Here is an 18,682-nt window from a genome sequence, read left to right on the forward strand (position 1 = left end):
CATGATTTAAATCACGGTAAGACTTCATTTGGGGACGCAGGTGGTGCTGTGGGTTAAACCACAGAGCCTAGGACTTGCCGATCAGAAGGTCGGCGGTTCGAATCCCTGCAACGGGGTGAGCTCCCGTTGCTCCGTCCCAGCTCCTGCCAACCTAGCAGTTCGAAAGCACGTCAAAGTGCAAGTAGATAAATAGCTCCAGCGGGAAGGTAAACGGCGTTTCCGTGTGCTGCTCTGGTTCGCCAGAAGCAGCTTAGTCATGCTGGCCACATGATCCGGAAGCTGTACACCGGCTCCCTCGGCCAATAAAGCGAGATGAGCACCGCAACCCCAGAGTCGGTCACGACTGGACCTAATGGTCAGGGGTCCCTTTACCTTTAAGACTTCATTTAAATCATTTTTTTGCAGAGAAACTCATTCTTGCTGGTATAATCTTAATAATTACAACCAGATGAAAGTTGTGTTTTTGGAATAATAAATTTTCAGAGTAATTTTTACAGTTATTTCCAAAATTACTGATTTGGCTATACTATTAGAAATACATAGACAGATAATTATGAAATCATTGTAAGGTTTAATAAGTTAACTCTTTATATTTGGACAACTTTTTGCTGTACTTTATTGGAAGGATAAAAATAGTTATTTCCTTAATAACAATTTAAACAATTTATTTAACCAAAACAATAACATTATAGCGTATGTATCCATTTTTGTTAACTGATGTGGTTAAACAATTAAAAAAACCAACAGCTTAGACTGAGCTTTAGCACACATGAAAAACTTAATGAACAGCCTTTGGACTATAATGTACCTTAAATAGAAAACTATCTTTAGAAAGATTTTTCTTCCAAAAGCATTTTATTTTTAAAATCCAATTTAAATTTTAAAAAAATCCAATTTACATTTTTAAAAATCCATTTTTTAAAATTAAAAAAATCATTGATTTTTATTCACCCTGATTTTAACCGCTGTATCCAAAGCCTTGCCAACACACACCAGCCAGGGTGGTGCAGCTGAGGAGCCCGGATTGGGCCCCTTTCTGGAAAATGAATTGGCTTGGGATCTAGTGGATCCCTGGCCAGCCTTGCTCTACCCTTGAGCCATGTAAACACTCTTTGCATTAACATTCGATCCACTGCACTTTCCATGGCTGCAGCCATGGTCTCTCTGTCTGACTCTCTGTCTTTGCTATCCGACATCTCCACCTTGCTCTGACTCTTTCCAACAGCAAGGATCCGGGGGACTAGGACTGCTGCAGAATTCGATTTCCTGCATACATGCTGGTGGCATCAAACAAAAATGTGAAATTTTAGAAGTTTGGATATCTGCTTGCTCTCAGGATAATTTATAACTGTCTTTTCTTATCTAGGGTTTCTTCCGCTCTGCCAGAAACAACGAAACATTGCTTTCTAAACTGCACGAGCGGAAAGTTGTTTTTTTCCTGCACTTATTGGGGATAGACACAAATGGGCATGTTCATCGGCCTCATTCGAGGTACAGTGCATTAATGTCTGTATTTTAAAATATAGCAGATCTCGTCAAAGTTAAGCAGCTTTAAGTGCAATTGATAGCAACGGGAGGGAGTTAAACCAGTACTTTAGAGATGCATAATTAGAACGGGGGGGTCATGCCCTTTGTGAAATTTAAAATGTCACTTTAATATTTCCGTATCATCCATGTAAATCCCTCCTGTGATATATGCATTTAAACCTGAAATGACGACTCTGGAAAAGTAGGCAAACATACTTATTTATGCTAATACAGCGTTTCAAGCATTTAGTTAACATATTTCATCGTGGCCTTTCTAATCGAAACGGCAGCAAACTATTAAATGATTCCGAAAGCAGAAAGTTAGGATTCAGACCTGTGGTTAAGGGAGAAGATTGGTGAGGTTTTCATGTGTCAGAGCACAGAAGAGAGTGGGGCAGAGACTGCTGTTTGAGAAAGGGGGTGAAGAAAAAAGCTGCGCTTTACAACTTGCAGCCCCTTCCACATTTTTCAGGGGTAGCAGCCACATTTTGATGTGACTGTTGTAGGGACTCCAGCGGGCCTAGTTTAACCCTTAATTGCATTCCTAACAAAAGTCTTACGGCAATCTGTAGAACTTTAACATCAAGCAAAAATAACTGCTGAAAACCCAGCACATAATATTTTTTTACATTTGTTTTTAAAGCGAGCTGTCAGGTACTGTTGCGGCTGCTCGTGAGTAACCAGGCAAGACTCCGACCTTTCTTTTACAGGCTTTATTTTGGTGCAAACTATTTACAGCGAAGAGCGTCATAAGTTCATGTCTGGCTCAATCGCTAGCAGAATCCGGGAGTGGTCTGTTTTTGTACCTCTCCCAACATAAAAGTCTCATCACCCCCAGCCTTTTCTGCCCCTCCCTGTGCCTCAAACTACTGCGCAAGAAGGGCGATGGCAAGGGCGTGCTCCCCGCCTCTCCGACTTGCTCAGGCTCAGTGTTAAGGCTCTTCCTAGCATCCTCTGGTCCTTGCACCTCTTCTCCACTGGAGGTGGGGCTTCCCTCCTCGCCGGAAGAGAAACTGCTTCGCAAGATTTTCGGAGGCTCCCTGTAACACAACTGCCCTTCTGTCTCTTGCCTCTGAGCCGATGGCAGTTCCCTGACATGAGCCATGTTACCGTTGCAGGAGATCCGCCATAACAAAAATGCCTGAAGCTGGACAGTGTCTTTTTTTCTGCAGAAGGTGCTACATAATTGTGGCACCACTGTTAAGAAGGCTATATCCCAGACGATGCAATATCTCACTTCCCCACCTTGACATCTCCCCTGGAGCTGTAAAATGTAGTTTGATAAATTCCTTTAGAGCAGGCATAGGCAAACTTGGCCCTCCAGATGTTTTGAGACTACAGTTCCCATCATCCCTGACCACTGGTCCTGTTAGCTAGGGATGATGGGAGTTGTAGTCCCAAAACATCTGGAGGGCCGAGTTTGCCTATGCCAACTTTAGAGTCCTGAGTCCCCTCTTAGAACTGTAATTCCCAGGGCTCCTTGGGTTTATAGACAAAGAGTCATTTTGCAATTTTACATTAGTGTTGGGAAAAGGAGAGAGTGCTAAAGAATCCCGTCAGCTAAACTTTCAAATGCATCTCCAGTTATATCATGGCTGCCTGTACCACAGGAAATAACTTTTTAAAAAGCTAATTGGATAGAGTGCCTTGGATCCAGATTTCTAGTGTAATTTACCAAGGGGATATTATTGATATGGAAACTAAATAGAAAACTTTAATCTTTGTTCTTGCGTTTCTTTTCTTTTCCGCTTTGGTTGATCACCTTGTAACTCAAGCCTCTTGCCTTAATGAATGTCTGGATTCATTTTCTATTATAATCATGTCAAAACATTCAGCTCCTTTCTCTCCTCTCCAGAGAATACAAGAACAATATTAGGAAAGTCGATGAAGGTGTAAAAGAAATTGTTTCGATGGTTGAGGATTTTTATGGAAATGATGGCAGCACAGCTTTCATCTTGACTTCAGACCATGGAATGACAGACTGGGGTGAGGATTTTGCAAACATGACCTTTTTCTTCATGCGCCTTCGCTACTAAAATGTTGACGAACACCAAGGCTGCCTTTACCCCCCCCCCAATTAATCTTTCTCATGGTGATTCTCCTCAGAAGTATTAATATAACTTCAGAATGTACCCATCCACTCAAGTAGGCTTCTTAATGCAAAAAAACCCAGATTGCTTCCCCGGTTTTAGTTAATTTATTGAAAACTCTTTCTCCTTTGCTTAATATATGGAAATGCCACAGATTTCCTTTTTTCTTGGACACATTCTGTGATGTGATAGAGAGGTCAGAGGAGAGAGGTCAAGCAGCAAAGTCTGCTTTGGTGACCCAAGCAGTAAGAAGCGTTTGATAAAGAAAGTGCCCCGCCACTCAAAATGTGTTAGGAACAGAAATACTTGTGCATCTTTCTCATGTAAGGATATTGTTTGCATTTGGTTAGAATTCCTATGGTTTATTACATTTGTAATCCACAGCTCAACCCAGGGCAGTATACAATAACCTATTAAAAAGGCACACATCAACACAACCCCCTCCCAACTCCTATAAAACAAAAATACGAAGCAAATCAGAAAATCCAGCACCAACCTGAGACTGTGTGGTGCAGTGGTTAAAGTGCTGGACAAGGCCCTGGGAGACCGGGGTTCAAATTTCCACTCCGCCATGAAGCTCACTGGGTGACCTTTGACCAGTCACTGTCCTTCAGTCTGACCTACCTCATTGTTGTGCAGTTAAAATGCGAAGCAGGAGAAACTTGTACATCACTTTGACCTCCTTGCAGGAAAGGTGGGCTCTAAATGTAATTTCCATAAATCTGATTGAACAAATGTTGGTTACTCTATGACACCTAGAAGCAGCTAGCATAGGAGACAACAGTATTTTTGTGCCGAGGAAATTCTGCAGCCAGGGTGCCCACAATAGAAAAGATACTGCTTTACATAGGTCCACCTTTGCAGATACTGTAGTAAAGTGTGTGTGTGTGTGTGTGTGTGTGGATAAGACAGAAGCAAACCTTCAAATACCTTGATCTCAAGCCATATGGAGTTTTGCAGACTAACATTGGCAGCTTCTAGACTGTCTTCAATGGAAGCCCCAAACAGAACACATTGTAGCAGTCTAGTCAAGAGCTTCCCATAAGCCACATGGGTACAGATGAATCAGCCAAGTTTCCATACAGAAAAGCAGCATTTGACACATCCGTTTCACATTAGACGTCCTTTGAGGTTCCTGAGTGGGTAACACTAGACAAGTTCAAATGTTTTAAAAAGTACAATCTTAACGGTTTGTTGTTCTGTGTTGAAGTCCATTTTAGGGGCAGCAATTCATTATGAAGTAATTCTAACTTTGTTTTCTTTTAGGGGTTCATGGGGCTGGTCATCCGTCAGAAACATTAACACCACTCATTGCTTGGGGAGCAGGAATCAACTCTCCACAAAAAGTCGCCTCACAACAGTATGAAGACACATTTTTAAAAGGTAGATGTGTGGGTGGGCAGGGCTTTTCAGATGCAACTCGCCGGAACTCAGTTCTGGCACCTCTCAGGTGGCAATAAGGGAACAAGGGAGGGGTTCATAGTGAATTCCAGCACCTATTTTTCTAGAAAAAATAGCACTGTATGCGGGTCATATTTTTTCTGTATGCTTTTAAAATACAAGGGGCGTAATAACCTTTTCTCTTGGGGTAGTCTGCCTGGCACCATTAAGATGTTTGTTGGACCTCAATGCCTGTCAGCCCCAGCCAGGAAGGGCCATGGTTGGAAATGATGGGAGTTGTAGTCCGGAGGGCACCATGTCCCTCATTTTATCTTCTTAGCTGCCACAGGTAAATTGGTATATTTATCAGAAAACGGAAGTCGCTTCATGGCGCCCCAGGGATATGAATGCAGGCATCTGATCCAAGCCCACTGGACTTCACTGTGTACAGTGCTACCTCAGAACTCGAACGGCTCTGTTGCCAAATGTTTTGGCTCCCGAATGCCGAAAACCCGGAAGTAAGTGCTCCGGTTTTCGAATGTTCCTTGGAACATGAACATCCGACATGGGCTTCCGCTGTGCAAAAACCTAGCCAATTGGAAGCTACGCCTCAGAACTTGAACGTTTTGGAAGTCGAACGGTCTTCTGGAATGGATTATGTTCGAGTTCCAAGGTACCATTGTATTACCAAATGCCGTTAGTAAATCATAAGATAAATTAAATTCCACATTTACTTACCAGGGACTTTTTTAAAATAAGGAAACACATTTGGAGCATCCTATATAGTAGGACAATGCAGATGAGGGATAATTAATAAAAACAACAATAATAATTTATGATAAATATGCTAAAATGAAAAGGCAAACAATATAACCAAGGGGCTGCGGTGTTTTATTTTAAGAGCTCAAACTGCTTCACATACATTCTTATAAAACTATCCAGAAAGTAGGGTGGGTAATTTGAACTCATGTTACTGATGGAGGAGGCCTGAGGCTGAAGAAATGTGGCCTGAGGTCAAGATATGGACAGACCCAATTGTCCACACAATCTTTTCTCCCCCCAAAACCCAGAAAATTTAGTTGTAGCTTTGCTTTGTTTTTATTTCAGCTTGGAAACTGGTTCAAGCCATGGCTTGATCCAAAGCATTTAAATTGGCTTCATAGCATGGCATCTACCTAGCCTGTTAACCATACTTTCCCAGTTGAAATAAAAATGGGAAACTAATTATTGGAAGACTTCCTGCTTGTGTGCTGCGTGCACAGCCAAAGGTTTCATTGGTATCTGCTTAGAGTGGCTAGGGAAACCCAGCCAGATCTGCGGGGTAGAAATAATTTATTATTATTATTATTATTATTATTATTATTATTAAGCCCAATATATTATGTGACTCTTGGGTTGGGGTTTTCGGGTTTTTGTTGTTGTGTTGCTGTTATTGATATTAAGCTTTTATATCTTTATTTCTAGTTCTTATAATGATTTACATGGAAATCGTTCGATTACAGTTGTATACTTTTTGATGTGTTTCATTTATGTGTTTATGTGTTTCATTTATGTGTTTCATTTGCTGTGTTTTTAATTATGTACTACAACAACAACAACAACAACAACAACAACAACAAATCTTTATTACAATCGTAGACCAGCATAAGGAGGGAGGGGTACAATCATTTAAAATCTAAAAACGTTTGTTTGTTTGTTTTTAAACTAAACTAAAAGGAGTTAAAACAGAAAGTATATATAAAAGTCTATAAGAATCCAAAAGAAGCTAAGGGAGTCTAAAAGAAGGGCTAGGAACATTAGACAAGAGTGAAAGAGCGTAAAAGGTTAGTATATATATATATATATATATATATATATATATATATGACTACAGCTATCAATCTACAGAGTACTCTTAATATGAGTGCTCATTATATCTAGTTTATGGCACAGATTTAATTATGTAAAATCTTTTGCGTATGGTTTGACGTATGGAAAAGTGGCATACAAATTAAAACTTGTGGATAGGAGCAGGGTAGGATCTTAAAGTGGCTTGAAGTTTTATGCCTCTGACTTCATTCTCAAAACTTGATACATCCGTAAGTAGTTAAAATTTGTCTTTCTGTGGCTTTAAAAAGGTGAAATAGTTTAAGTAAATTTCTTAGATTTTTGTTCTGAGGCAAAGCATGACTCTCGTTTCAGCAGAAAAAAGTGTGTTATGGAGCAGAAGAGACCGACAACTCATTAAGCCTCAAAGGGCTTATTTCCCCCTCAGATCTGTTCGTGTCGGTTAGGCCTGTGTCGCAAATGGTCTTTAATTCTCTGTTTATCCTTTTGTAGATTGGAAACTGGAGACCTTAAAGCGGCAAGACGTCAACCAGGTACCTTACAGCTGGTTAACATTTGTCTTTAATTTAAGCTACCACAAGACATGCAGGTGGGAGAATGATTTATGGAGATAGCAAAAACATTTTTTAAAAAATAGCCAGGTAATTTGATTTTATTTGTTCTGATCAATATGGAACTGGGCAGGCATGACAACATTTTCAATATGCTAACCGGAGAGTAGAGATTGAAAGCATGCCAAACACTTCCTTTCCCTTTTGTGGGCAAAACTCCGCCTCAGTTCCATCACACCTATGGCATAATGTTACTGTCGGCCAGCACTAACGCTATAATCAGGATCACCCTTAACACTCAGAGTTCGTAACTGGGTTTGCAAACCCTTTTAACGGGGCAACTCATGGAACATTTATTTAATGTTTTGTTGTGTTTTCTATACATGTATTGTCAGGGAACTGACATCGGAGCCAGAGGCGGAGGCAAGGCTCCCAAGTGATGCTGGAGAAGGGCCCAGCAGGGAGAGAGGCAGCTCATCAGCTGGGGAAGGAAATCAGCGTAACACCAGGGATAAAGGGGGGCAGATGGGGGAATCGGCGAGGGGGCTCCAGGACTCCTCGCCGGAGACCAGCGGGGAGAGCACGGGTCCTCCGCTACCCACACCCTCCCTGCGCAGAAGACTTCCGCGCAGGGAGAGTAGGAGGAGACTTGGCGTCAAACAGCTTTTATGCTGGAAAAGGTTTAAGAGACGCCCACTGACGGATTCTGTTAGTGACTGAAACAGCCACGAAGTGAAGGGCTGTCCAGACAGAAAAGGTTTAACCAGGCAACCTAGCCAGGAGTGGCGGCAACTTACGCACGAGCAACCCCTATTATTATTATTACATGTATGTTGGCAGCTTCCCCGAGTGGCTGAGGCAGCCCAGTCAGATGGGCAGGGTACAAATTAATTATTATTATTATAAGATGGGTACATCATTCCAGTCAGAATTCTCGTTTTCCATAGTGTTTCCCCCTAACATAATGTCACAATGTATGGTTGCATAGAATTTGTTTAAACAAGCAAAAGCTCTGGAGAACTCAAGATTTGAACAAAGCTTGACTCATTGCCTAGGTTGAGCATGTTCAAAGTCCATTTTGGGGACCTCCTCCGGCCCCTGTGGCAGTTTAAGCTCAACAACTTTGGTCGGTCCTCACGCATGTTCACTTCATCAAATCTGGCCCTCTTTGAAAAAAGTTTGGGCAACCCTAGCCTAGGTCATCTTATTTTATCTCTTGCTTTCTTCTTACTCTTGCAAAAAACACACACAAACATCCACTGCAATCTTTCCCTTTAATGGACTAAGCTTTTGTTCTTTATATATGACATTGATTGTCTGCTGCTGCTGTACACCTGTATTGAACCTACTGCATGGAACTGTACTAAAAGCTGGTAAAAGGTAAAGGTAAAGGGACTTTACCGACTCTGGGGTTGCGGTGCTCATCTCGCTCTATAGGCCGAGGGAGCCGGCATACAGCTTCCGGGTCATGTGGCCAGCATGACTAAGCCGCTTCTGGCGAACCAGAGCAGTGCACGGAAATGCCGTTTACCTTCCCGCTGGAGCGGTACCTATTTATCTACTTGCACTTTGATGTGCTTTTGAACTGCTAGGTTGGCAGGAGCTGATAGTCTTTCAATTAATAAAATTGTGCTCTAATGAATTGTAAAAACGAAAAGAGAAAGATGGCTACCTCAGTGGCTCAGATCAGAAGCAGCATGCTGCTGAATGCCAGCTGCTGAGGAACGACTGTGGGCGAGAGCTATTGCCTTCACATCCTGCTTATCGTTTTTGCAGATGCTCACTGTGGGATGCTGAATGCTGGACTGGAGAGCAGAGCCCTTGCTACTTTTCCCATTGCACAGCCACAGTTAGAAGATTGAGAACATTATGTCTGCAAAGGTCCTAGGCAGCATTCAGTCCTAGTGCGTCCTTGATCGCCTTGTGCCTGCCTCCCCCCGCCAAAAGCACAGAGCCCCTCTTGTTCCAGGCATTACATGACGTATGTCTCCCTTCTGTACTGACTTACATTTCAATTTTCCTAAAAGCAGTAAAACGTGGACAGTATTATTTCGAAGACCTAAAGTCTGCAGCAAGTTTTAAAGGACCTCACACTTTGTTTACATCAAAACGGATTTTTCGACTTTGTAATTTTACAGTCGGGACGCAGGTGGCACTGTGGGTTAAACCACAGAGCCTAGGGCTTGCCGATCAGAAGGTTGGCAGTTCGAATCCCCGCGACGGGGTGAGCTCCCGTTGCTCGGTCCCTGCTCCTGCCAACCTAGCAGTTTGAAAGCACGTCAAAGTGCAAGTAGATAAATAGGTACCGCTCCAGCGGGAAGGTAAATGGTGTTTCCGTGCGCTGCTCTGGTTCGCCAGAAGCGGCTTAGTCATGCTGGCCACATGACCCGGAAGCTGTACGCCGGCTCCCTTGGCCAGTAAAGCGAGATAAGCTCCGCAACCCCAGAGTCATCCGCGACTGGACCTAATGGTCAGGGGTCCCTTTACCTTTACTAATTTTACAGCACTTCGCTTCACAGCCTTAAACTGAGTGTTTTTTTCTCCTCAGGCTGATATAGCACCACTGATGGCTTCTCTTATTGGAGTCCCTTTCCCCCTGAACTCTGTGGTAAGATGCATGCTAGTTGTTGGGTTTTTTCTTCTTCTCCTGGTTATGCAATTAGAATCCTTGATTGAGGGAAGCCTCCAGTGGGGAAGGGATGCAGGAGTCGGAGGATGCTAGAGAGAGCTGCAACACCGAGCCTGAGCAAAGCGGGGAGGAGGCAGGCCCCCCTTTGCCCACGCCCTATCTGTGCAGTCGGTTTACGCGCAGAGAGGGGAGGTGTAGGATGGGGGTCAAAAGACTGCTCTGCTGGGGAAAGTTTAAAGACAGCCCACTCCCAGATTCTGCTAGTGACTGAGCAGACTTGGAATTGAGACGTTCTGCGCTGTGAAAGTTTTGCACAGATAATAAAGCCTTGAAAAGACCAGTGGGGGTCTTGCCTGTTCGCTCTCGAGCAACCACGCCGGCACACATAAAACAACCCTTGCAAGGAAAAATGGGGGCATAAATATTTTTAATAATTAAACTTACCATATCACCAGTGGCGGAGCCAGTGTGGTGTAGTGTTTTGGTGGTGTAGGGTTCATGTCTCCGCTCCTCCACCTGCAGCTGCTGGGTGACCTTGGGCCAGTCACACTTCTCTGAAGTCTCTCAGCCTCACTCACCTCACAGAGTGTTTGTTGTGGGGGAGGAAGGGAAAGGAGAATGTTAGCTGCTTTGAGACTCCTTTGGGTAGTGATAAAGCGGGATATCAAATCCAAACTCTTCTTCTTCTTCTTCTTCATGCTCCGGCACCAGGGGGTGGAGAGCAGGCGTGGGCGTGGCTGGCATGCGTCCTGGGGGCGTGGTGCACGTCAGTTAAGCATGTTGCTCTCTCTTTTTGTGATGGGTCAGCGCGATGCCAGTGGTGTGGGGTCATGGCCATGGGGCAGGGGAGAGACTGGTAGGTGAGATCCTGCTGCCCTTCGGTATATAATGACTTGGTACTGTAGAGTAGCAATTTCTGTTTCCCCGCAGAAACTGCTTTCATGTTTTTCTAGTCTTGGCTTCATCGGATCTTCGAATTGTAGAGGATCATCTAGTCCCAACTTTTTGCAATGCAGGAATATGCAGCTGTCCCTTACGGGGATCAAACCTGCAATCTTGGTGTTATCAGCACCACACTCTTAACCAACTGAGCTATCCACAATGTGTCCATAAAACATGGGTTATTGGTGCCTTTTTCAGGGGAGTCTACCTCTGGAGTACCTGAACAACACGGCTCATTTTAAAGCAGAGAGTATGTTTACGAATGCTGCTCAGATTCTCGAACAATTTAAGGTAAATGAAATATTGCTCAAATGCAAATGTTACACGTCTTTCTAAATACATGCAGTGGAAAAATAACTTATAAAAGCTATTACAGTGGAGAGAGCGAGAGCGCGCATTTAAATACCTAAGACTGCAATTTAAAACGATAAAAGAATTTTTCTAAGATGTTGAATTTATAAATAAGAAGCAGCAGCATCAAGTAATTTTAGTTTAAACCCCTGCATCTGTTTTTTACTGTAACAGCTTGATACTTTTCATTGACTTAAGGAGAAATGTAAATATTTCACGATACTTGTGGTATTGTGTATAATACTGTGTATTATACTGTGTAATATTGTGTATTAGAATGAGGAGTTTAAGGGACAAACTCTGGCTAGCCAGTGTGAATTGTTGCCACTGAAAGCAATGCATTCTACCAGCGGGGTCAGATGGGTCCTGGAATTGAATTCCAATCTCGCTAATGACTATTGCTGGCAATCCTCAAAGTGTTCTGCTGGCACGGGTCCTATTCAAGCAACTGGGACTTGAATCGCCAGCATTTGCAGAGTTGGGGTTTGCATTTCCTCTTCAGCCAGGTTTGGAACATTCCCGTTACAATCTGTGCATACGGCTTCTGGTACATGCCAAAGAAAGCAGAAAAACCAAAAGTTCCCAAGCTTGAGCCATTCATCTGTTTCAGACCAAGAGACTAGCTCCCATAGGTGCCAGTCTGCTCTTTAAGGTCATTAAAAGAGGACCTCTTACGTGTCTGAAGTATGTTTCATTGCAACGAAGGAGGGGGCCTTCTTACAAAATGTGCCTAGATTTTGAAACTCCTCCTGAACCCGCTAACATTGTGCACCCTTCTTGTTTGCTTGTTGGACTTCAACTTCTATCACCCTGGCTGTTGGCCATGCTGTCTAGGGCTGATGGGAGTTGCGAGTCTACCAGCATCTGTATCTAGTTTGTGGTGTGAATTTTAGCCTCTCTGAATGTTTAGGAAGCTCAGGATATAGATAGATAGATAGATATACAGTCGTACCTTGGAAGTCAAACGGAATCCGTTCTGGAAGTCCATTCGACTTCCAAAGCATTTGGAAACCAAAGCGCAGCTTCTGATTGGCTGCAGGAAGCTCCTACAGCCAATCGGAAGCTGCGAAAGCCCTGTCAGATGTTCGGCTTCCTAAAGAACGTTCGAAAACCAGAACACTCACTTCCGGGTTTCGATTGCAAGGCACGAATCTCTCTCTCTCTCTCTCTCTCTGTGTGTGTCTCTCTCTGTATCTATCTGGATGAGAGTGGCTCACACAAAAATGGTCTGCTCCTGGACAGCTATACTGAGGGGAAGGCATAAGTTGCTGCTCCTGGTTCTTATGCCTCTCTTTGGGTAAAATTTTGGACTATATTGCTCCTAGATGTCTTCACTCGAGGAGTCAGAACCAGGTATAACATGGAGTTTCTAGGACACCACCAGAGCAAATTAAATTTGGGTGTATCCATTATGGGAAAGAAAGCTGGTGTAGGTGTAATCTTAGTCGATCTCTAAAGAGACTTGTAGTGATCCACTCAAAGGACCCTGAGGTAATGTCTCACCATGCCTCTCCTAGCTCCTTCCTTCTCAAACCATATATCTGAATCCTTCTCCCCCACTGGCTGTGTTTAGGGCTGCACACTTACTTGGGAGTAAGCCTCACCAAACACTGAGGCTTGCGTCTGAGGAAACATGCTCAGGCTGCATTTAAAAAAATAAAAAAATAAAAATCCTGTGTATGATAGATGCAGAAGGTTGGCATGCATCTCCATATTTTTCTCAATTCATTTCCCTAACAGTATACAGTACACTGCTTTTTGTTTAAACCTGTCGTTCTTTCTCAGATTAAGATGGCACAGAAGAAGAAAAGCACACTCTCATTCCTGTTTTCACCATTCAAGTAAGGATGTCCTCAATGTTACTGTGTTTCCTTAATGACATTTAAAAAAAAATCTCTTTGCTTTTCTGTCAGATACTGATGATAAAGGAATAACCGGACTGATAGGGATATTTACTGAGCTGCGTGGGATCAGTGCTTGGATTGAGAAAATGTAAACACTTAAAAGCAGAGCTAGGTGGGCCCAATATGATGTAAATAATTATGACGTGGTGGGGTGTTGTGAGGATAAATATTTAGAGGAGGTCATGAATATCAGTGCCAGCTGCAGGCTTACCCCAGTTTACTCCTGATTTTCTTATCAATTGCCATGGAGAGTAGGAGAAGATAGACCCAAGTTGTTGGCTCAGGATGATGGCTTGAGGAAGTGGACTGTGATACAGTGGTACCTCAGGTTAAGTACTTAATTTGTTCCGGAGGTCCGTTCTTAACATGAAACTGTTCTTAACCTGAAGCACCACTTCAGCTAATGAGACCTCCTGCTGCCGCCGCACCGCCAGAGCACAATTTCTGTTCTCATCCTGAAGCAAAGTTATTAACCTGAGGTACTATTTCTGGGTTAGTGGAGTCTGTAACCTGAAGCGTATGTAACCTGAAGTGTATGTAACCTGAAGTGTATGTAACCCGAGGTACCACTGTACTCAGAAAGGGAAAAACTGAACAAGCATAATGCTCACTGCTCCTGTCTCTATCCCCCTCTAGAGATGGGAGATAAATTACGAGGGGACTGTGTAGCTGACATCTGCTTCCTATTTACAGCAAACAATTTAATCCTGCTTTTTCCAAGTATTTTGCGACACCAGCCAATAAGACCATAAGAGCGTAGTACAGACGTCGTCAATTAAAACCACTCTAAATTAAAAGAACCACAGAAATGACTGAGTGCTACCAGGTCCCTGCTGGAAGAAGAGGGGTTTTGTGAACCTCTCTGAACATTTAATGATGCGCTGTTCAGAAAGAAGGAAAGCTGTGGCAGCAAATGACTCTTTGCTGTTTACTGTTCTAATATGCTGCAAAGACATAACAGGCAGCAGTGTCTGTTGGCCAGACCTCAGTTGCTGAGTGGGCTTCTTAGAACGTATGGCCATATCTATAGTAAAGCATATTCTAAAGAAGAATGACCGGAATTACAACTCGGAATGAGTGCTCAGAATTCTCATAACAGTTCCTTCAACTCCCTCTGAGAACTATGGTCCGCAGGACTTTTTGTGGAGAAGAAATACCATATTTTTTGCACCATAACACTCACTTTTTTCCTCCTAGAAAGTAAGGGGAAATGTCTGTGCGTGTTATGGAGCAAATGCCTACGGATGGCGGGGGGATCTGCTGCAGTCGTGAGCAGAGGATCCATGGTTCTCCTTCCTTCCCTCCTCCGTGACTTGCTTTGAAACAGCAAAGCGGGAGAAGAGCCGCTGAGTGGGGAGGAGAGGGACAGAGAGCCTGCTTGCTTTAAAGGAGCAAAGCAGGAGAGGAGAGGAGCCTTCTCCTCTTATACCCCTCTTCTGCATTATTAACAGCATCCTTCTCCACCCACCCCACGCGTGTTCCTTGTCCCTTGAGTGCTTTTCCTTCCCTCCCCACTTAAAACGTGGTTACAAAGCACGGATCTACATGGATCCTCAGGATTTTTGCACTGGGTCACCCCAAATTCACCATCAGATCACATAGCATGTCCATGGCTACAGCTTGCACCAAAAAAATCACACACCCACTGTTGCCTGGGGCCGCAGTGGTGCAAAAACATGATTACAAAGCATGGATCCTCAGGATTTTTGCATTGGGCTACCCCAAACTCACCGTCAGATCACATGTCTGTGCCCACAGCATGAACCACAAAAATCATACATCCGCTGTTTCGTTTAGAATATATTTTTTCTTGTTTTCCTCCTCTAAAAGCTACATGCGTGTTATGGTCGGGTGCGTGTTATAGAGCGAAAAATACAGTAATTTATAAAGCAGTTTTCCTTTGTAGTGAACATATTCCCTACAGTCAGCACTTTGAGTATCTCTCTGAATTTTAATAAAGGGGGGGGGGGACAAACTAAAATGTACAAAATAGCCCCATCCACATACATTCCTGATCAAGGAAGTGAAGCTGTCATAGAATTCACATTCATAGAATCCTAGAGTTAGAAGAGACCCTGAGGATCATCTAGTCTAGGATCTTTATTTATTTAATGTGTTATCTGCTGGATCCTCTCCCCCAAAGTCCCTCTGGTCCCAAAGAGATGAACAAGTAGCCTGCAGACCACTGTTAGAATAAAAACAGTGACCAAGATATTTTTCTTAGCGTTATTGCATGCAGTGCTTATATCACAAGAGTGCTATGAATGCGTTAGGTCAGTCAGCCTTACAATAACCTTGTAAGGTAGATCAATATTTTTATCCCCATGTTTCAGTGGAGCTAGGCTGAAAGTTTGTAGTGAATGGCTTGCCTCAGGCCATCATCATCATCTAGTGAGCTCTTCTTGTCCAATATAGGGATTGAATTTGGGAGCGTCCCTTGTTCAACTCCCTGTCTCTTAACCACTGCATTCCTCTAGGCCATGGGTAGGCAAACTAAGGCCCGGGGGCCGGATCTGGCCCAATCGTCTTCTAAATCCGGCCCATGGACGGTCTGGGAATCAGCATGTTTTTACATGAGTAGCATGTGTCCTTTTATTTAAAATGCATCTCTGGGTTATTTGTGGGGCATAGGAATTCATTCATCCCCCCCCCCCAAATATAATCTGGCCCCCCACAAGATCTGAGGGACAGTGGACTGGCCCCCTGCTGAAAAAGTTTGCTGACCCCTGCTCTAGGCTATGTTCTTACTAAATATGCCAAAAGCCTTAACTTTCTATCTATCCTTGATCTTTGCATAAAGGGCTAAAGCCTTAAACAGATTGTTTTTTTTTCATTTATTTTATTTCACGAAATGTATACACCATTCAATTTTTAAAACAACAACAACCCCCAAAGTGGTTTTCAAAAAAACAAAAACCAATAGTATTATTGGTAAGAACAATTAAGATAGCTATTTAAGACATTCAAAAGATTAAAACCAGCAACAAACTAAAAACAACACCACTGTACGCATGTGTACCTGTTTTTCACCGGAACAGCTTTTTTATTTTTATGCATGCTTGGCCTTTGCAACATGGAGAGTTTACTTTAAATTATTATTTGTGGCAATCTTCTCCTGCTTCCCTCATTAAGCCCCGTTCACTCGAAAGTGTCTTGCATCACGTCTTTCAGGCCTTGAGGCTAAAGTTGCTATTTCTAGTCCCTGCTGAATTCTGACTCTGCTGCAATGTTGGCCAGAGGAGTTGCTGTAGATCACATATTTTCCTCCCTCTGGCCTTTAATTGACCCTGACTCTTTAATTTATTTACATGCAAAATACATAAGTGTGCAAATTCTCAGCCTTTTAAAAAATAATCTGCTTTGTTGTCATGAGCGGCTTAGATATTTCATCTCACCAATTTATGCCCATTGAGAAACTTACTTTTTTAAAACTTCTTTTAATGTGTGTGTTTTAAGTAACGGGGGGGTAGAAACAGACTCATGTGTATGGTAGTATGTGCTAAGCACAGATTTCCCACTTTAAAATTGTTGGGTTTGTTTGCTTTTACTTGTTTTATAAGGTTTAGTGACATCCCACCCCACAGGAAGAAAGCCATATCTGCAGAGATGGCCTCATTCAAAAGAGCTCAATAGCCAGACTGAACTCTTGTTATGGTTCTTCATTTTCATCACAGACTTGGTGTCTGAACTGTCAATTTCTCTTTTCTTTATTGGGAGACATGAATGATGTGGTGGAAATATTAATTTTGTCATGTATATTCCCAGTGAGAGCTACTAACATCCCCTAAGGGACAATTTACAAGCCTTTGCACAATTAGTGCTGATGTTTAGTTACATAATTAATTGTTCTTACACAGGAACGATGTTGTTTATATTCTTGTAACAAAGCAGATTCCCTTCCACCCTCCCATTGTTGACGATAAGCCTCTACAGTTTTCAAGGCTATAATCTCAAGCCTCTTGGGCTTGCTCAGTATTACATTGGTGCAGTGATCTGTAAGATGCAGTGAGCATCCATTCAAACCTCCCAGATTTTCACTGCCTACACATACAGTGGTACCTCTACTTATGTTCACTTCTGGTTACGTATCCTTTGGGATACGTACGTGGCAAACCCAGAAGTATTTTTCCAGGTTTCACCCAGCACATGTGCAGAAGCGCTTAACCGCACCACGCGCATGTGCAGAAGTGGTCCCTCTGGTTGCGGAAACCTCAGGATCCGACCAGAGTTCCGGAACAGTTCCTGTCTGCAACCAGCGCTACCACTGTTGCAGATGAGTATTGTGGATTCAGAAGCTTGGCAATTAAGATTTCCTCCCCCAGCCAACCGGAATAAAAAGAAGATGAAGCTGCTCTTCTCTAAAACCCTGTCTAATATATCCTTTACATTGCATAACTTGCTGCTCTCTTTAGCGGATCCCCTCAGGTTCCATGGTTTTCTTCAGACGAAATAAATCTCCTTGCGTTTTGTGGCGCTTCGTAACCTAAAAACTCTCCAGGGAAAATACAGCATTTTTTTCTAAAAAAGAGTTTGCACTGGTCCCTTGTAGACACGCTTTTAAGCAAGATGGCAATCTATAGATGAGGGCATTGTGTGTGTATTATTTTTCTTTTAAAGTAACAATCACAGCTTTTATAGAGCAAAACAGATAGAACACTATATTGCAAGAAGTTTGCCCACTCTTATTCTTCCATTCTCAAAAGAGAAATATAACTGAGACTAAAATAAAATAAAATTCCTCTATCTTGTGCATAGATCTCTCTCTGAATCGAAACAGATTGACATCCTTAGAAAAGCAAGGACTTCTATTCATCATGGGAAATACGAGGAAGCGGTAAGTGAACAGAAACAGTCCCTTCCATCTTCCCTTAGTCTTCTGTGAGGTATTTTAGCGAATTGTTAAAGAGATGGGGAAATAATTTTCAAACTGAGGGCTGCATTTCCCTCTGAGTAAACTTCTGAGGGGGACGCGGGTGGCACTGTGGGTTAAACCACAGAGCTTGGACTTGCTGATCAGAAGGTCGGCAGTTCGAATCCCCGCGATGGGGTGAGCTCCCGTTGCTCGGTCCCTGCTCCTGCCAACCTAGCAGTTCGAAAGCATGTCAAAGTGCAAGTAGATAAATAGATACCGATCCGGCGGGAAGGTAAACAGCGTTTCCGTGTGCTGCTCTGGTTCACCAGAAGCGGCTTAGTCATGCTGGCCACATGACCCAGAAGCTGTATGCTGGCTCCCTCAGCCAATAAAGCGAGATGCAACCCCAGAGTCGGTCACGACTGGACCTAATGGTCAGTTCCATCCTAAGAACTTTTTGATTTGGACTTTCTGTGAACTAATCCACTTGTCAACAGCTGGTTGAAATTTTGCTTTGTCTGCCTTGCATTGCAAAAGCTGGCAAACAGTTTGCAGTAGTTTAAACTGAAACCGCAACCCCAGAGTCGGTCACGACTGGACCTAATGGTCAGGGGTCCCTTTACCTTTAA

At 43.1% G+C, this 18,682-nt stretch overlaps 1 protein-coding gene across 9 annotated transcripts in view; it reads left to right on the top strand.

Moving 5' to 3' along the window:
* PIGN (phosphatidylinositol glycan anchor biosynthesis class N) overlaps positions 1 to 18,682 on the top strand; it is an 85,975-nt gene that overhangs the window by 16,753 nt on the left and 50,540 nt on the right. For all 9 annotated transcript variants that reach the window (XM_081014705.1, XM_081014700.1, XM_081014697.1 and 6 more), the window contains 8 exons: positions 1,367 to 1,491; positions 3,383 to 3,513; positions 4,884 to 5,000; positions 7,317 to 7,357; positions 9,924 to 9,983; positions 11,145 to 11,237; positions 13,083 to 13,138; positions 17,957 to 18,035. In XM_081014705.1, the coding sequence (XP_080870831.1) occupies positions 1,367 to 1,491; positions 3,383 to 3,513; positions 4,884 to 5,000; positions 7,317 to 7,357; positions 9,924 to 9,983; positions 11,145 to 11,237; positions 13,083 to 13,138; positions 17,957 to 18,035 (702 nt within the window). The remainder of the gene's footprint in view (positions 1 to 1,366; positions 1,492 to 3,382; positions 3,514 to 4,883; positions 5,001 to 7,316; positions 7,358 to 9,923; positions 9,984 to 11,144; positions 11,238 to 13,082; positions 13,139 to 17,956; positions 18,036 to 18,682) is intronic.

This window comes from Podarcis pityusensis (assembly GCF_964106645.2).
Source record: "Podarcis pityusensis genome assembly, chromosome: 7".
NCBI classification, from domain to species: domain Eukaryota; kingdom Metazoa; phylum Chordata; class Lepidosauria; order Squamata; family Lacertidae; genus Podarcis; species Podarcis pityusensis.